This window comes from Populus euphratica, unplaced genomic scaffold, assembly GCF_000495115.2.
Source record: "Populus euphratica unplaced genomic scaffold, PopEup_1.0 scaffold1.1, whole genome shotgun sequence".
NCBI lineage: Eukaryota > Viridiplantae > Streptophyta > Magnoliopsida > Malpighiales > Salicaceae > Populus > Populus euphratica.
Genome location: NW_011499845.1, coordinates 8,440,883 through 8,459,157, shown reverse-complemented (window position 1 = coordinate 8,459,157; position 18,275 = coordinate 8,440,883). Strand labels below are relative to the sequence as shown.

Here is an 18,275-nt window from a genome sequence, read left to right as displayed (position 1 = left end):
TAAAAAATATTTGTCTTTGTTAGAGGAATGTCATAACTAGAATTTAACAGTGATATAAAGTATGAAAATTAAAATTAATATTAAGTTGACAATCATATTGTAAATCCATCTCTAAATACAAACTCATGAAAATTAACAATATAATCCTAAGATGTAGATATTTATAATAATCATATAAAAATTAGTCAAACACATCTATCTAACTAATTTAAATCCAAAAATATTTAAATAGATCAAATTTAAACTTTATAAAATTATAAAAAATTAAATAGAATACAATCATATATCCAAACTCAACCCAACTGTATACAAGAAAATACTCTGACGCTTTCATTCCTTCTCTCTTTTAGTAAACAAGTTCGATACAATTCCAAGCTTGTGCTCTTTAGGTAGCTTGTAGATAACTTGCATGCTCACCGGTGATTTCATGTGTATATAAGACTAGTGATTAAAAATAAAAAAAGATGATCATGAAATTGTATCATGGTTTTCCAAGCTAATTGGATGTCAATATTGATCACATAATTAAGTGGCAAATTAAAGAGATCAGATGAACAAGTGATTATAATCATTGAATAAAATCAGTTAATATTCAACGAAACCTAGAAAAGAAAATGATCATTTGTAAAATATCCCAGAATGAAAGCTGTCTGCATCTGTTTCTGAAGAAACGACTGCAATATATATATATATATATATATATATATATATATATTGCTTCCCCTCTTGTAATACATTCTTCCTGTCTCAATATTACTGGCAGGCTCCTGTCTATAATACCAAATCAAACCGATCTGAAGATACAAAGTCAGCTTTTGTCAGCCAGGCTATCTGACTCAAACCCCCAAGAACCAAAAAGTTACATAAGTAGAAGAGTTTCGTACTCCAGCGAAGCAACAAGGAATAAGCAGCAGTCAATCTCAAGTCCTCTACTCTGTACTGGAACCCGAGTAACCACGCTGCTCAACCAACACTCAACACATCTTCCTCATCTTCACCTTCGCTACCCAATACTGCTATTTCTTCGTCAATATCCTCGTTCAACAAATCTTCCCAGAAACCCTCATCAATTTCGTTACCTTTATTTTCATGTTCTTCTCCTTCCTCAATACGTTCCTCCACCAAGTTGATCAGTTGGTTTTCACTTAGTCCTTGCATGTTCATTGCCGGATTGTGAAATTCTGGAACGTCAAACTCGGAAAGATCACCAAACTCCTGATGTTCAATCTTAACAAATGTTCCTACTCCCTCGCCATGGCCGAATTCTGCAACCTCAAAATTACTACGCCCTTGATCAATCGGTCGCCTTCTCTTTTTACTAATCGCCTCTTCAAGTTCTTTCCTCATTTCCTTCTGTTGGGCTAGTTGCTGCACAAAGTAGGGATTTTGCATTGCCCTAGCCAAGAAACTCATCATCTGTTGCTGTTTATTCTCAGTCCTTTTAAGTTTTTGTTCGATAAGTTGAAGGCAAGCTTTAGTAGTCTGTTGTTGTTGTCTAAGCTTCACCAGTTCCACCATTAGTACTTGCTTGTCTCGCCTTAATCGATTCACTTCCCCATCTGCTCCAAATGTTCCAACTTCAACACAAGCCTCTAGAGCTTGCTGAGAAGTTTGTGTCTGAGGAGCTTTTCTCCTCCTAATACTCTTGAGAAGATGTTTTTTCCCTCTGAGAAACCCTTCATTAGCAAACTCCCATCTATCTGGATCAACCTTTCTAAACCCCTACACCATCCAAATCCCATCCTCTTTGATCAATTCCAAAAAAAGGCTAAGATAACCAAAAAATGGATTGCAAGCTAGTACTATCCGAACTCTCAACAACAGTTTTCAAGAGCTACAAGGGATGCAATGAAATTTATGAGCAATAATTAGGGGTTTAGAGAGGTTGAGTTTTTAATGAACTTCCATTCCATTCATCAAACAGTCACAATTTTTTGAACAAACCAAATGTGGAAACACTACAAATGCTTAACAACCTAATAATAGCTTTGTATATTATTTTATGTATTTGATCTCAGGAGTGGCCCTTTTCAAACTATATATTAAAATTGGACAAAAAAGGGACCAATTAGAATTTTTCTGAATAGAATAATATTTTTTTTCTTTTGAAAAAAAAGAGAGAGCTATGAATTTCTAGCATGTTCTTGAACAAACCAAGGAGTCACATCTAGAAAGGGAGCCCACTTAAAATTACAGGAAGATGCTTATCCAAAAAAACCAATATCCATCACTTCCTTAATTGTTTTCCTACTTAAATTAAGCTGATAAATCTGAAGGTTATAAGGAAAAAGTACTTACATATGTGTTAAGCTGCCTAACAAAGCTAGAGAAATTGTTGTGCTTGAAGAATCTAGGGAGGAGACTCGTGGAAAAGGCTTGGGGATCCCAAATAATAAAGCTGTTGTTACCTCTACTCCAAGAAACAATATGGTTTGTGCTTGCATCTTCTACTATATCATAAGTTTTGGTGAGAAACGGTGGAGGAACCGAGTCACGGAGTCCCTCCATTGGTTGTGGAATAGCTGTAGATGCCATGCCTGATGAGTTTGTACTTGAACTAGCTCCTGTAAACTCCCCCTTGATCTCTCGGCCGCGATGATTCCTGGTTTGGAAAATGACCTCACTGAGATATAAAGACAAGATTTGAGGTGGTTTCTCTTTTTTCAGGTAGATGTGCAGACAGAGTTGGTATAAAGGCCCAGTCTTGAGAAGAATACAGTTTGGGATATTTAAACTAAATTTGAGAAAGCTATTGAAAATGGGAACTATCACTCTTGAAAGAATCAGAAAAGAGAGGAAGAGAGACTGATGACGAGTTGGTGCGAGCTTTGTGCGAGGCAGGAATGACAGTAATGAAAAAACTCGAAGGAGGTGTAAGGAGCTGGGGAATCAGAGAGGTGTGAAGGTTAGGCTTTATTGATCGGTTAGTCCTTAAATAAGCTGATGAGATTATTTTTTTGGCCTTTTCCTTCTTTTCAAAGCATGAGAGCACAGCAGTCAGCAGCCTGAGCAGGTGACGAAGACATAAAAGAAGCAAAAAATGACAGTGTGAGATACTTTGCCCCCCACATCTTCTCCTTTGAGAAAGTACTCCCGTGGCACGCTTTTGTATTGTCAATAAAGCGTCCAATATTGTTAATTCCGTTTTGTTTTGTTTGAAATAATCAAAATAATTCATACTAATTTAAAAAATAAAATAAAATAAAATAAAATAATATTTATTTTATTTTAAATCTTGATTTATTCTAAATTTTTAAATTAAATTTCAGTCAAAATATTCTAGTTTTATTTCATATATTCCATGTCGATCTTAAAAAACTATTTAATCAAATTAAATGTGGTTTAATTTAATTAATTAACCATCAAAGTATAAAAGGTTTTTTTATTGTTATTTTTAATAAAAATAATATTAAAAATTATTATTTATTATTAATATTTTTATTGATAATAATATTAATTTTTTAAAATTAAATTTTCACTAATATATATAATTTATATTTATGTTGTTTTTTTCATGTTTATACCTTATAGGAATTTGAGCAAAATAAAAAATACTTTAGATATCATTAACCTTAATAATATTGACCTAATTTTATATTGAAAATATTTATGTTATAATATTTATTTTTATAATATTTTCATATTTTTTTTAAATTTAATTACTTTAAATTAAAAATTTATTTAATCTTGACTGTGAAGAAATATTTTAAATTTTAAAATTATATTTATTTGATATTATATTTGTATTGTATAATTTATAATTAATTTATTTTAAATTTGAATTATATTTGTTAAATACACACACCACAAACACATATACATACACGAACGGTACAATCCTGAAACAGTACGTTAAAACACTTCAAAACTAAAATATATCATCATAATAAAAAATAAAATACTTACTAAAACAAAATTAATAATCTTAACTCGACATAAAAAAGTTCTATCCTAACGTATAATTTTACTTGGAATAATATTGATTCTATAGTCATTTCTGGGACACATGCCTGACCAAACAGATCATGAAACAATAATGCATGTAAAAAAATGGATGATTCAAAAAAAAATTAAAAAAAAATTATTATCAGATAACTTGATTTTATGATTTTATTAAAGAAAATACTTAATTAAAAATTAATAAATAATCAAATAATATATAATTCAATTCATATACTTTTAAGACTCTTGAACAATTTAAATTTTTTTTATATGGATTCATCTAGCATATGAGATGGTTTTCTTTATTTTTATTTTTTATGTTTTCATAAGAGATATTTGATATGCATCTTAAAGTAAATAAAGCTTATGATATAAAATTTCCATTGATTTAAGTTTAAATAATTTATAACAAACTTTGCAATTCAAAGTGTTTAATTGATTTTCAACTTGGTATCAATATTTTAATTTTGCGTTTTTTTTATTTTAATTCATAGGAGGCTAGGGAACCCGATACGTTTTTAATGGTAAAATTTTATTGTTAAGATTTGAATATATTGACAATTAAGCTATTCACGTGTAATAGTTTAAGCATTAATGTTTTGAATTGCGGTTCGGGTGTTTTTTTTAAAAGGTTTTTTCTTTGAACAAAAAAGAGAAGAAAATAGAATTGTTATTTCTTAAAATAGTTTTTAATTATTTAGACATCAAAATCATCTCAAAACATCAAAATCAATAAAATGAAATAAAATAAATAAAAACTTTGAAAAAGATATTTCAACCAATTAACAAATAGCAAACATCCACATAAGAATACAAGTATAGTAACATTATTATTACAAGTTTTTGTAACAATAGAAGATTCTGGAGCAACTCTTTTTCTTGACGCGGTTATTATGAGATAGGGACTCCATGGGAATGTTCTGGAACGGTCTGGTGTAATGGAGATGCAATGGTGCTGTCTGAGAATGGAACCCAGTCTGGATGAATAGTGAGTTCGCAACTAGCTTTGGTTTTCAGGACAGTTGCATCCGTTGATGTTTTTTTAGATCATAAAAATGGATGAATAAAATGAAAATTGCAAAAAAGAAAAGGAGTTATGAGACCCACCCTCGTGTCTTCTATACACGTGTACCAGTCTTGATAATAGTGCAGCAATGAAACTGTTCAGTGCAAAACTGACAGTGACCTTTTGACGGAAAAATAAATTAAAGAAAAAGCCCGGTCCAATTTATTTTTGTGCTGCTAAAACAATATTTTGATAAAAAAAAATTATTTAAAATTATCTTAATGCTACCATGAAACATTCGAGTTCTAGGGAATGCTTGTAAATATATAAAAATTAAATTTTTTATTATTATTTAAAATTATCTTAATGCTACCATGAAACATTCGAGTTCTAGGGAATGCTTGTAAATTTTTAAAAAATTTAAATTTTTTATTAAAATTTAATTTTTATATATTTTAAATTATTTTGATGTGTAAATTTAATTTCAGATTTGAACCTTCTATTTAAAATTTAACTGGAAAAAAATATTTAAAACATCTTTATAAGAAAAAAAAAGAACATTCAACTACGAGGCACGGTATCCCTGACTAGTAACTACTAAATTACTGAAAATCCGATTAGCGCAGGGGGGCCTGTAGCTAATTTGTATCTTTTCTCTTGAAATGGAGAGAGATATTACTATTACTAAGTTATGGAATCCTTTTATTTTACCTTAAATATCTAAATAGGTTAGGGAAAAATTAAAAAGAAAGTTTAATTATATGGTTTTATTTAGGGTTGTAGTTGTGTTGTGTTTTTAAAAAAATTAATTTTTTTAATTTTAAATTATTTTTTATATTTTTACATGGTTTTAATGTGATGATTTCAATACAAAATTTGAAAAAATAAAAATTTTAATATATTAATAAATAAAAAACAATCTAAAAAATATCCTCCAACAACTTTCAAATAATTAATATATTCCGTGGACAGGCACACCAGGCGACTTTCCGTTTACGATCCATCCTTGCAGTTTCTTATCTATCAAGGGATTATTTCAGATATTTTTGGGTTTAATTGTCATTCTACAAGCACAAGGGTAATACTCTGTTTGCCCTAAGTTGACAATGACAGGTGTAGGGTAGTGGGCTATCCACGGCATCATACCAAAAGCCAATCGTACACAAGCACAAGAAGATATTTCAAACTCGACTGTCAGCTGACAGGTGGCTCGTTTTACTAGCAAGAATGGAGTATTAAACAAATGCGAAGACTGTGGAATAAAATATTGGAGTTAAGGGGAGCAAAATAATAAAATAAAAGGGCTTCAGGATGAGTGTAGAAACGCGTGGAATGTACCCGACACCAAATCTCGAGAGAGGATGACTGGGGCCGATCAGATGTAACTTTTGAAACGAATTATTGCGCTCCGAATCAATTCCTGATTACATAATTCACTGTTGATACGCTTTAGGTTAAATTATTTTTTTAATAAAAGTAAAACAAATATTTATATATGCTAATGTTTGAATTTTGTTAGATTTTAAATTGCATGGAGATTAATTAATATGATACAGATGATTTTGTAACTTCAAAAGAAATTTTGTAAAAGTATAATTTAATTTAAAAAATTTCAAGATGATATTTTTTTACTATTAACATAACAACATATTAGATTGACTTGCGTTAACATTTGAAATTCTTATCTCAGGTTATGAGATTAGGATAATTTTATAAAAATTAATATTAACATAACAACATATCAGATTAGGATAATTTTATAAAAAATTAATTATAAAATTTAATTTTTAATTAACCAAGTGTTGACGTTGAAGAATAAAAATGAAAAAAATTAATTAAAAAAACTTTAAAAAGCGAATCGAGTTAATTTGTCATATCCACAATCCAGACCATTAGATCGAGATAACCTTATATAAAGTAAATTAAAATAAAATATAAAATTCAATTCTTAATCAATTTAATGTTGAAGGATAAAGATAAGAAAACAATTAAAAAAATATAAAAAAATAATTTGGGTCAATCTACCAAACTCATCACCAAAGTCATTAGATGAAGATGATCTAGTAGAACAAAAAAAAAAAGATTTAACCTGTCAAATATGTAATTTTCATTATGAAATTGAAATAACCCCTTAGAAAATAAATCAAAATAAATTATAAATTTCAATTCTCAATTGACCATATCTAACTTAATATTGAACGATAAAATTTGTATAAATTTTAATTAAAAAATAACATAAAAATGAGCAAAGTCAACTTAAGATAACTTGTTATGTATTATTCATGAGTTATGAAACTAAAATAATCTAATAAAAAACAAACTAAAATAAATCATGAAGCCTAATTCTCAATAAAATACAATATTAAATAATAAAACCTGTGAAAAAATCATAAAAAAAGAAAAATATTGAGTCAATCAGGTTAACTCGCTAAATTCACAATTCAAGTTATGAGATAGAAATAACCCAATAAAAAACAAATACAATATTGAAGAACATGCGACTTGAATCATAAACCTTTTAAAAATAATATTAAAAAACAAGAACAAAGTTAAAATATCAAAACTAATATCTCCAGTTATAAGACCAATATATTTTCATAGAATATAAATAATAAAAAATTATGAAACTCAATTACTAACTAATTCGATATTGAACGATAAAATTAAAAATAACTCAAATTAAAAAAATATAAAAAAATCTAAATTAACCTGTTGAGTAATAGAAATCAAACAAAATAAATTATAAAATTTAATTCTTAATTAATTTATATTTAATAACAAAAAAAAAATTAAAAAACTTAACTAACTATATTAACATGTTAATATCATTCGTGTTATAAAAATGAGATAATTAAATAAAAAAAATAATATTTGAAGATATATAAAAAAAAACACCCGAACATATAAAGCAAAAGTGAGATTTTTTGCTTGAAAACCGAAGTTTTAGTTTATCGTATAGTAAAATTTTTATGACAAGTGTGATTGAGAACAGGGTATTTTTGTTTTTAATTTTTTTTGTTTTGATATATTTATATTAAAAATTAAATAAAAAACTATAAAAAATTATTTTCATGTGTTTTTTTTTTTAAGTGCATCACACACAGCAACATCAAACTCAATCAGAGCAATAAATTAAAGTGAAATTATTTAAGGGCCTGATATTTTAATCTGTCGAAATTCATTCAACATCCTTATCGGAACAGTACACGTCAATACTCTCAAAGAAACAATCAATTTAACCGAGCAACGAGAGCCAAAACTTAAGGGATGATATATTCAATACACCCTGTAATCACCAATCACAACCACGGCCATCTTCCACGTGCAGAAAAAACCAAATGCACGGGGGAAAATCATGACGGGAAAAGACAAAGTGTGAAGTTGATAGAGTTGCATTCAAGCAAGAAGAAATTACACAGCACAAGCCCAAGCACAAGAAGCCCAAGCACAAGAAGCCATATAGATTATAGATAACCGAAGGGTAACACGCCTCGCATGGATATAATTATCACAGTTAGGAAGGTTTTAAATTCTGCTTTCCAAGACCGGGTATTTTATTAAAAAAATATGATCATGCTAATATTTAAGTTTTACTATACACCAGCGAGAGCAGATTTCACGCAGCAGCATCAACAGCACGATCACTGTGGTCCTTGTTAACAAAAGCTTGCACATACTCTTTCCTGCAATACGACCTTTTCTTAGACTCAAGGGAACGTCTGAATATCCTCTTATTGCCTAGACATGTACAACAAGAGATGTCAAAAATATAAGGAAGAAACAAACCTTGCAGGTAGATGATCATGTGGTCGATTAAAAGGAGTCCAAACTGGATCACCCACAAACAGCCTCATTGCCTGAAGAAACATGTCGTGTTAGAATATCATTTTTATGCGTTGGTTAAATATCAGGCACAGTTGCACAAATACCATATGACTCTAAAGCAGCTACGCGCTATGTAATCGTAAAACTCATTGAGCATAATAACATTCATGCCAGGAATCATGGTGGAAGCACTCAAATGAGGTCAAATACCAGAATACCACTCCAGCGTTCTCCTTGTGGGAAAATATTCAAATAACAAAATTCTAATGATGGTTCATGTACTATAGCCTCAATCATTGAAGTAGAACAGTATTGCTGATTTGATGTCTCAATGATGTTCACACCACTTCACTCTAGTTGCCTCTCAAATAAATCATTTTGCAAGCTCTTAATGCACAAAAATAGCATTGAACATAGCATAAATATCATCTTATGTGCGTAGCATAGCAAGCATCAGTGGACATGCATGCCTTAAACAACAAGTCTAAAAATGGTGCCATGGTAAAAATCTATTGGAGGTGCATCCTAACTATACAACATGTCAACTTTTTTTAGAGATGGGAATCTACCAGAATCCCATACCTAGAATTTGATCTAAAGCCTCAAGCCCCCAAATGAAAAATCATTCCTTAACACATACTTTGCAAACAGGTAGTAACTACTAAACTATAGGAGCATTGGTCATCAATATTGAGATCAGTGCCAATCATGACACTAAAAGTTATAATTTCCACCATAAATGTTCAGAGTTGATCACTGGGGAAGGTGAACAGTTTCATGACTAAATCCTAGTTCCCAGTGAAATGGGATAGGGAAACAGAAGAATTTTTTCACTTATTCCCTTCTCCATTCTTCCACAAGGAATGAGCTCTATTGCATATGTTTTCTTATATACCTTGATATAGTTATCTGTGTCCAACGTGAAACGGTGGTAAATTCCTGCAGGTAAGACGATCATTCCACCTTTCTTCACCCAAACACGAATCCAGTGGTCATTATGATCCCTGACATCAAAATAACCTTCACCGTGTAGAGAAAGTAAGAGGGCTTCCATTGGTAGCCAAAATGAATGTTGGTGTGTGAGTGTGGGGGATGTAGAGCCAAAACCAATCTTACCACTTCCACCCAAACAGTAGCGGATCTCCTCGTCAGTGTGAAGATGTTCTTCGAAAAAACTCTTGATCTTCTCCTCATAATTTGGCAGTTTCTCTGGGCAAACTTCAATCAAGTCCTGAAGAAAAGGTCTTATTTAGTTAAACTTGTTCCTTTTGTGCACATTACTAAGTGTCATGTTTACAATATCTGACTTTTGATTGTAAAGAACTGTTTCCCAGTTGTTTCTAAAGTAATTGATAAACTGCAGACTTCAAATATAAGGAATAACATGACATGGCAGTCATAATGATTGGAGCACATTTCTTCAAGTTTGCTGAGTTAAGATGACAAACCACATAGGAATATCCACGCTCTTCACGTATCTTCTTCAACTCCGCATCTGTTTCATGGTTGTCAGCATCAAGCTTCCAACTTAGTACACCAAGCTCTGCAAGGCAAGGCATAATTGCAAATGTTATGAAAGTTACAGACTTTTAACAATTTGATAAGCCCATTCAATTTTAACTTTAAACGATTCCTACCAGAAAGTTGGTCCAAAGACACAAATTCCTTGGGCTCCCTGTGATGAGGCAGCCTCTGGTCTTCATCACTATCATCCATGTACCATGCTTGAATGACTTCTTCTCTGGGATCCTGGGTGAAGAAGATGCAATATCACCACATGTTCATTTTAAGAAAACAAGGGGAAAACATGGGAACTCATAATTGCAGCTATCAACATTTCTCATATTGTAGGCAACCAGTCATCCCCCTAACCTAACCCAAGCCACATGTCCAAATAATATAAGGCCACAAAGCACAGAAACTAAAAATCAATAGAATAAATTCATGCAGACAAAACATCAAAAAATCCGTATACAACCTATCAACCATAATAGCATGAATAAACGTCATACACAAAGTGCTTTGAATTTTTTCTTGGTGACAGTTCTGACAAAAGATAATGCATTAGTCAAGAAAAGAATAATATAGCTCCATAAAAGAATATGAAAACAAGCTTTTTTTGCAGTCATTCTTGAAAGTAAAAATCCAAAAATAAATAAGAGAGAACCTATTTGTCAATGACAACAAGGTGCAGCAAGTTGACAAGATTAAAATAGACAATTTATTTTTCTCTATTTTAATGGAGTAAAAAGTACTGGAAGAGGAGGGTGGTGAGGTTGGAACTAGGGTTGTCAGTGAGGAGAGGAGCCTCATTGTGAAGACCAACCTCAATAAGACTCTTGTTTTAGACCAGGCGGTGAAAGTACAAACTCTCACTATCTATGAGCCTCCGTTCCATGCTAGATTAAAAAACAAGGAGGCACCCATATACACAGATACCAAGGTCATAAATAAGCTTAGACTTCAATAAAAATTAGTTACAAGATTGAGTCAAAGCTTGTCTTTAACAAAGAGCTAAGATTATCGATTCTAACTTATACTACCTCCCATCATCCAAAGACTTGATTTGCCAACATAATTCTATCTTACCTCATTTTTGCCACACATTGTTGATGAAAATAACTTTTGAGTTAAAATTCAAGTTCAAAAATCATCTTCCAAAAAGTCGGGAACAATTGCTGGTTTAACATTGCTGCCGTGAACAGCCAATAAGACTTAGTCAATGAAAAATTAAAATCAAACCATATAAGGTTTACTCTGCATGTGAATTTGGTCCCAGTAAATCTAAATACTGATGGCAGGATTAGAAAAGTGTGTCTCTCTCAAAATATAGCTTATGCACGGATATCCTACATCGCCATGCTCTCATATGGGAAGGGAAACAATTTCCCGTATAAATCTCTACTAACGAAAACAGGCACCACCAGCGCCGGCAGAGCATTCGGGCAACGGCTTAGGAACTCTACTTAATAAATAAATAAAAAACTTCAAGAATAAATAAAATATATTTATGAATTATTTTTTATTAAATGAAAATTCTCCTCACTTATTCAAGACGTTAAACAGACATAAAAAAATTAAAAAACATATATTTTTTAAATATTTTAAAAAGATCAATTTATAATTTTTCCCAATAACTCCCTCGATTACCCGTCTCCACTAACGCTACGTTTAATCACCCTATCTAACTTAACGTGAATACTAGTCCTTCAACCTAAATTGATCGCATCGCATCGCATCACCCATTAACAACAAAATTCGAAAAAAAAAACTCTGGATTTCCACATAGGCCAACCACAAAATCTACACAATTTCGTAAATCTTTAAAAATTATTCTTAGCTGTGTACAATCTCGAAAGAAGAAGAATAAGATGTAAGAATAAGAGGCAGCTTACCTTTTCCGGTGCAACCATGTTTCTTTTCTGTGCTCTCTTTCTCTGTTCCTCGTCTGTTTCGGCTGTTTGTTTGTTTCCCGACGCTTTGAGGCCACGCTGAAACGGAGGTATCTAAAAGAAAAAAGGGGGGGTTTGAAATTATTATATCAAACGTGGGGTTCTTATTCATGAATTGGTGAAAGACATAATTGACCTTATCTAGAAGAGGTGGGAGGAGGGTGCGGCAGCTGGAATTTACGCGAGGAAGAGAAAATATCGCTTACAGATTATGAGTTTATGATTTTGTTGGTCCAGGTTAATTGAATCTGCGAACTGGCAATGCAGGGGCATTTTAGTCATTATAAATAGTGGCGGCCTTAGAGGGTGTTTGAATGGGAGGTTGATTGTGTTTTTCTAAATAAAAAACATATTTTTTTAACTTTTAAAAATATGATTTGTGCTTAAAAAATATTATATTTTTAATAAAAATAGAAGGTTGCTTGTGTTTTTCTAAATAAAGTTTTTAAAAATTTGTGCTTAAAAGATATTATATTTTGATAAAAAACCAATTCACTTCCAAACCAAACACACCCTTACTGGGGCAGGTGAGGCGGACTGGAAAAATGGAAATTCCCATGCCCTGTGACCTGAATGTTTTGATTTGATTTATTTACGAAAGAGATCTTCAACTCAATTAATTTCAATGCCATCATGTCTTGCGTAAGCAAGCTTATGCAGAAACTGGGCTCTTGCTTCGATTGGGTATACTTTTCATTTCTTGGAATGGGTCAATCTGCCAGGTGCCCAGGCCTTTTTAACTAAACTTGTTTTTTGACTTGGATCATTGTTAGAATAGATTTCGGTTCCTGTCCGAAGGAGGCACAATGGAAGGGAAACCAGAACAGTTTAATTCCAACCCCATAACTTGAATTCAAAGTCATTGATAGTTTCCGTTAGTTTTTCTATGTTCTGCTCAGCGGATGATGAAACAGAGAAAAGTGAAGTCTTTGTGAACAGTTGTTCACTTGTTTGTGTCATTTCGTTGGCTTTGGTTTTTCTCACATGTCAATTGCTAGAGTGCCAAAAACTAGCAAGCAGCAGCAGGAATAGGGTGAGGGCATCCCCGTGCTGCCATGGCCATTTTACTTACAGCTATACTGGGGTTTTTTATGTCCTATAAAGGGATCTTCGTAGAACTTGCAGGGTGGAGGAAGTTTGGTCCTGCTCCAATTTATTCAGAAGTTGAAGACAATTTGTCCAGGAACTGAGTTCGCTACATTTCAGAACCATTTCGTTATCATTGTCTCGGGTGGTTTCTTAGAACGTACCTAGGATGTTGTAGATTGTGGAGCTAATGGAAACAAAATTCAAATTATAAGATTCTGATTGTCAAAACTGACAGCATTGGAGTCTCATCAAACCAGTAAATGTCATTTTGCAGTGAATCAATTTCCGGAGCTCAAACTCTCTCCTACAAAAAGAGCACTCTAATTAAAACTCTCCTGCCTATGACAAGGACTTCTATGGCTATAATGTTACTCTTGCTCTCCGTGTATGTTCTGATTCAAATTGGACAGGCAATTCAGAAGGAGATCTGTAAGTAGTTACTGTGTGTTTCTCGTAACCAACGTTATTCCATAGAGGTGAAAGGATGCGACTCGCAATATCCAAATCCAGCACTGAAGCACACTCTAGACTTTAAGCAGATTCAGAGTGTCCATTTTATCCAAGATTTTTAAATTCTAACAAACTCAAATCTTAAATATCTACTCTGCTCTGTTGCTCACTCCAGTCCATAGGAACACAGTAGTGAATTAAATTCATCCCGAAACTTGAAGAAAAGAACTACCAGCTCGATCCTTGACTGGTGCTCTGAAGTCACAACAGTAGTAGAATGCCAGAATTTGAAGCTGTACCTCAGATTCGGATGCCCCACATGTAACAATTAACAACCGATTTGTCCTAAAAATTTCTACATTTTAAAAATCCATACCTTACACTGAACTTTACCAGCATAAGCATCTCAAGTTTCTGATAATTTAATATCACCAGAGGGCATATGTCGCACCATGCAAAAAATTGAACATATGCAGAGACATGTAGTAGCACAACATGGAAATTAATGCAATGTGCTTCAGCATGAAAGAAATAACACTAAATACAGGATAAGTAATTACTGACATGCAATTTCTGTTAAATACACTGGACGTTTTCCATCGCGATAGCCACATGCTTACTTTCATGATATATATTTAACTTGTCTAAACCATCTCATAAATGCGAGAGATGGTATCAAACAAGAATAGGAATACTGCATCATACATGCTAAAACGATAGGTACTCAAGCACCTCAATAAGCTTCAAGTGCCACGCCACCCTTCTCGGTCACCATACTCTTAATATACTCCTTCCTTGCTGGATGATCTTCCTGTGGGCGATTATAAGCTGTCCACACTGGCTCTCCCACGAACAACCTCATCAACTATATATTATTGCCAAGAGAAGAATCTATCAGCCAATGCTCTGAAGTCACTACTTTATTATGCTATTGCCAAGTATATCTTAAGCTGCCTTACCTTAACATAGTCACCGGTGTCGAGAGTGAACCGATGGTAGATCCCTGCGGGCAGAATGATAAGATCACCCGCCTTGATCCAGATACGAATCCAACGATCATCTTTGTCACGAACATCAAAATATGCACTTCCTTCTAAGCAGTAACGTATCTCTTCATCAGCATGTATGTGCTCCGTATAGAAGTTCTTAAGCTTCTCCTTGAAGTCAGCAACTTTCTCTGGGCAAATATCAAGCAAATCCTGCAAAAACGGATCCTAGGAAGATTAATTATGGCGTAATAGCTAATCCAGAATAGAATGGAAGTCGAGTTTAGGCGGCATTGTTTGAATGTCGAATGCTGGCATAACAAAGAATGGCATAGCTTGGTAGAGAAAGGAAAACAATGAGAAGGGCAAGCAAACAATCTTCAAATAAGGTTCCATGAGATTACTGGTGCCAGAATCCGATCCATAGATAGGTGACTTTCACCTTATGAATTCAATAAAATTACCCAAAAAACGCCTCTAAAATGAACCAGAATTTTTTTTCAAAAATTAATCTAATAAAAACAAACTTTATCTTCATATCCCCGTCTGATGTATAGCAGGGGCCAAGAAAAATGAACTTGGGCTCTCATACCAAAGCCTAGCATGCTTAGACTTAGATAGCACATCTAAACCACATTTACCTCTTGTGGGTTTGGGCTCTCACACCAGAGCTTAATGTGCTTCGGTCTAAGTAGCGCACTTAAATTCACTTTCATCCATCGTGGGCATGCGCTATCACATCAAAGCCTAACATGTTTATGTCTAGATAGCATGCTCAAACCCACTTTAACCCCTTATAGGCTCGAGCTGTCACTCCAAAGCCTAGCATGTTTGGGTTCAATCATACACTCAAACCCACTTTCACCTTTTGTGAGCTTGGGCTACTTGCCCAAACCCACTACTTGATAGAGAATTTTTTTTGAGACCCCATGCAGATCCTTTAATATTTTATATTGATTTAACATGTATCATTTTGAGTATAATACAACTCAAAATATTATAGGGGTAAAATTATACTTCAGACCCTTCACTTCTTAAAATGATAAAACTCATGAGAAATAAATACATCATGAGACCTTTAGTATAAAGATTCACAATTTTTTCATTCTTTACTGTATATATATTTTCAGAATATTATTGTATTTTTTTCTATAAAATTATTAACTTTACAATTGAAAAGTCCTCGTATCCATAAAAAAAATATTTTACAGATACCAACTACTAATCACTTAGAATACTAGATATCACATGTTATTAAGTATTAATTTTTTGAGTTTTTCATATTAAATTATTAGATATCATAATTATAAATAATATATCAAATTATTTGATGTAAGATATCAACCAATTATTTAACATATTATTTTTATTTTTAAACATCTTGAATTTTGAGTCGCATCACTGCAAAGCATGGCTAATTTTCCTAGGAAAGAAACCGGTTAAACATATTGAACCTGGTATTTTTTTATTGTTTACACAACATTATCAACCATTTAACAAACGTAACCAAACGGTAAGAAATTTTTTAACTGTTTTGATTCTATTGTGCAAATGTAATAAAAGAAGACAAAAGTAAAGTAAAGAATTAAACAAATCAGACATACCATGTAATTGTATCCCCTTTCTTCCCTAATCTTCTTTAATTCTTCATCGTTCTCGTAGTTCGCTGGGTTCAAGCGCCAGTGTAACACTCCCAACTCTGTATTTAAATACAAACACAATCCTGAGTTAGTGTGAGAGAAAGACAGAAAAGAAACCAGAAGAAGGAAACGGAGATGGAGAGAGATTTGACCAGCCAAGTAGTCAAGGGAAACGAACTCTTTTGGGTTACAGTGACGAGGGAGTCTTTGGTCTTCTCCACTAGTTTCATCCATGAACCATGCCTGCATGTGCATATTTAAGTATAAAACATTGACTATTAGTATAATCTTCAAATTTGACATTAATTTTTAGAAGAACTTACCTCGATAGCCATTTGGGTAATTGTCTAGAATACTGAACTTGAACTCTCTCTCTCTCTCTCTCTGCGACCTACTTGGATTCTATGAGAAAAATCGCGTAGCTTCTTGTATGAAGCTTTATAGAAAGAGAGAGATGGCAAGGTGAGGGAGTTGTGTCGTGATTTGTTGATTGGTTCTGGTTTCTTCCATTATTTGGTGGTTGCCAATGCCTTGCGTAGAATTCCATTTCCTCTTGTTTATTTTGTGGTCGTCGTCGTCCCACAAATTGTGTACGTTGTAACCCCCCCAATAACATCTTGTTTGGCGTCTTCCATCATGATCAACCAAAGCATCCCGGCAGGCAGTTTATGTCTTTAGCGACACTACTTATATATATATATATACACCTTTCAATGTTAATTTTATTTCTCGTTTCCGGTATTTCAAACAAAAATCATATTAGAAATAGAAGAGGAAACGATTTCTCACACAATTTGTTTGCTTGTTTTGGATCCACCCACTGGCTCCCATCTAACATTGCTGCAAGTTGTCTCACCGATACGATCCTTCATAAAAACCATTTTACTCATATTATAATTGACAGGCTATAAAGAACAGGAGGACGGGAGAGGATTCGGGAGGAATTTAGGTCAAAATTTAGCCAATGTAATCGTGATATTTTACAGGTAAGATTTTAATTTAATTTTTAAAAAAGGCGTTGAAAATACGAGTGTATTTTTTAATATTATGAATATTTTTTGTTGAGAAACAAAAGGCTGATATCTACATTTAATAAAATAAATTCATAAATATATGAATTGATAAATTAAAAAAATAACTGTTAATAGATTTATATGTGAATATTTTACTTTGACTATCGTTTCTATTCTACACATCTGCTTTTATTTATTCATATGGATTATTTTTGTTCAAGTACAAATTATTTTTGTTTTTTAAAATTCAACATGCAAGTACAATTTATTTATTTAAAATATAAGGCAGAGTCATTTCAAGATAAATTACAGTATCTTATTAAGGTATTGTGAAATTATAAAAACAATAAAAAATACTATTTAAAAAATAATCTAAACAATTAAAAACAATAAGATAGGGTATTAATTAAGACTCAAATGAAAAAAAAACGTGGCGGAAGGTTCAAATTTAAACCTAACAAGATTATTCTATTAGAAAGATTAAAAATCTATACAGTCAAGTAGAAAAAAATATATACTCTCAAATAGAAATAATAAAAAATCAAACATGTATAATAATACCAAAAGGAAATGCGTATACGTATTTTAACATTAACATGAAGCTGGCTTGATGTTTGATTGTTCATGACAGGGGGCGTATGCGATTCAAATGACCGCTCCGAGCTTGGGAGGATTCTGCGCTCAGCCCAAAGTTTTTATATGTTCTTCGTCTACAAGCGAAGCGAGTCCGGGTAGCTGACGGAGAAATTAGCTATGTATAATAATACCAAAAGGAAATGCGTATACGTATTTTAACATTAACATGAAGCTGGCTTGATGTTTGATTGTTCATGACAGGGGGCGTATGCGATTCAAATGACCGCTCCGAGCTT

At 32.5% G+C, this 18,275-nt stretch overlaps 3 protein-coding genes across 3 annotated transcripts; all 3 read right to left on the bottom strand.

The window, feature by feature from the left end:
• Positions 1 to 618: 618 nt before the first annotated feature.
• LOC105127477 (heat stress transcription factor A-6b) lies at positions 619 to 3,119 on the bottom strand. The gene is made up of 2 exons (XM_011028798.1): positions 2,299 to 3,119; positions 619 to 1,722 (listed from the first exon to the last, which is right to left on the bottom strand). The coding sequence occupies exons 1-2, from the start codon at positions 2,533 to 2,535 to the stop codon at positions 964 to 966; spliced, it is 996 nt and encodes a 331-aa protein (XP_011027100.1). The 5' UTR covers positions 2,536 to 3,119; the 3' UTR covers positions 619 to 963.
• Positions 3,120 to 8,386: 5,267 nt separating this feature from the next.
• LOC105127467 (1,2-dihydroxy-3-keto-5-methylthiopentene dioxygenase 2-like) lies at positions 8,387 to 12,304 on the bottom strand. Its single transcript, XM_011028787.1, has 7 exons — positions 12,169 to 12,304; positions 10,411 to 10,522; positions 10,222 to 10,316; positions 9,890 to 10,004; positions 9,669 to 9,793; positions 8,735 to 8,805; positions 8,387 to 8,631 (listed from the first exon to the last, which is right to left on the bottom strand). Exons 1-7 carry the CDS (start codon positions 12,184 to 12,186, stop codon positions 8,565 to 8,567), a joined length of 603 nt encoding a protein of 200 aa, XP_011027089.1. The 5' UTR covers positions 12,187 to 12,304; the 3' UTR covers positions 8,387 to 8,564.
• A 1,946-nt stretch (positions 12,305 to 14,250) lies between these two features.
• Positions 14,251 to 16,873, bottom strand: LOC105127458 (1,2-dihydroxy-3-keto-5-methylthiopentene dioxygenase 1). Its single transcript, XM_011028775.1, has 5 exons — positions 16,714 to 16,873; positions 16,543 to 16,633; positions 16,355 to 16,449; positions 14,724 to 14,963; positions 14,251 to 14,629 (listed from the first exon to the last, which is right to left on the bottom strand). The coding sequence occupies exons 1-5, from the start codon at positions 16,723 to 16,725 to the stop codon at positions 14,498 to 14,500; spliced, it is 570 nt and encodes a 189-aa protein (XP_011027077.1). The 5' UTR covers positions 16,726 to 16,873; the 3' UTR covers positions 14,251 to 14,497.
• Between the last annotated feature and the right edge of the window lie 1,402 nt (positions 16,874 to 18,275).

Coding starts and splice junctions, on each gene's coding strand:
- LOC105127477 (XM_011028798.1), bottom strand. CDS start 2,535: ATGGCATCTACAGCTATTCCACAACCAATGGAGGGACTCCGTGACTCG. Junction 1,723..2,298: donor TTAGGCAGCTTAACACATAT/GTAAGTACTTTT, acceptor TGGATGGTGTAG/GGGTTTAGAAAGGTTGATCC.
- LOC105127467 (XM_011028787.1), bottom strand. Junction 10,317..10,410: donor GTCTTTGGACCAACTTTCTG/GTAGGAATCGTT, acceptor CTTGCCTTGCAG/AGCTTGGTGTACTAAGTTGG. Junction 10,005..10,221: donor AGCGTGGATATTCCTATGTG/GTTTGTCATCTT, acceptor CCTTTTCTTCAG/GACTTGATTGAAGTTTGCCC.
- LOC105127458 (XM_011028775.1), bottom strand. Junction 16,450..16,542: donor TTCCCTTGACTACTTGGCTG/GTCAAATCTCTC, acceptor ATTTAAATACAG/AGTTGGGAGTGTTACACTGG. Junction 14,630..14,723: donor ACACCGGTGACTATGTTAAG/GTAAGGCAGCTT, acceptor AATAATATATAG/TTGATGAGGTTGTTCGTGGG.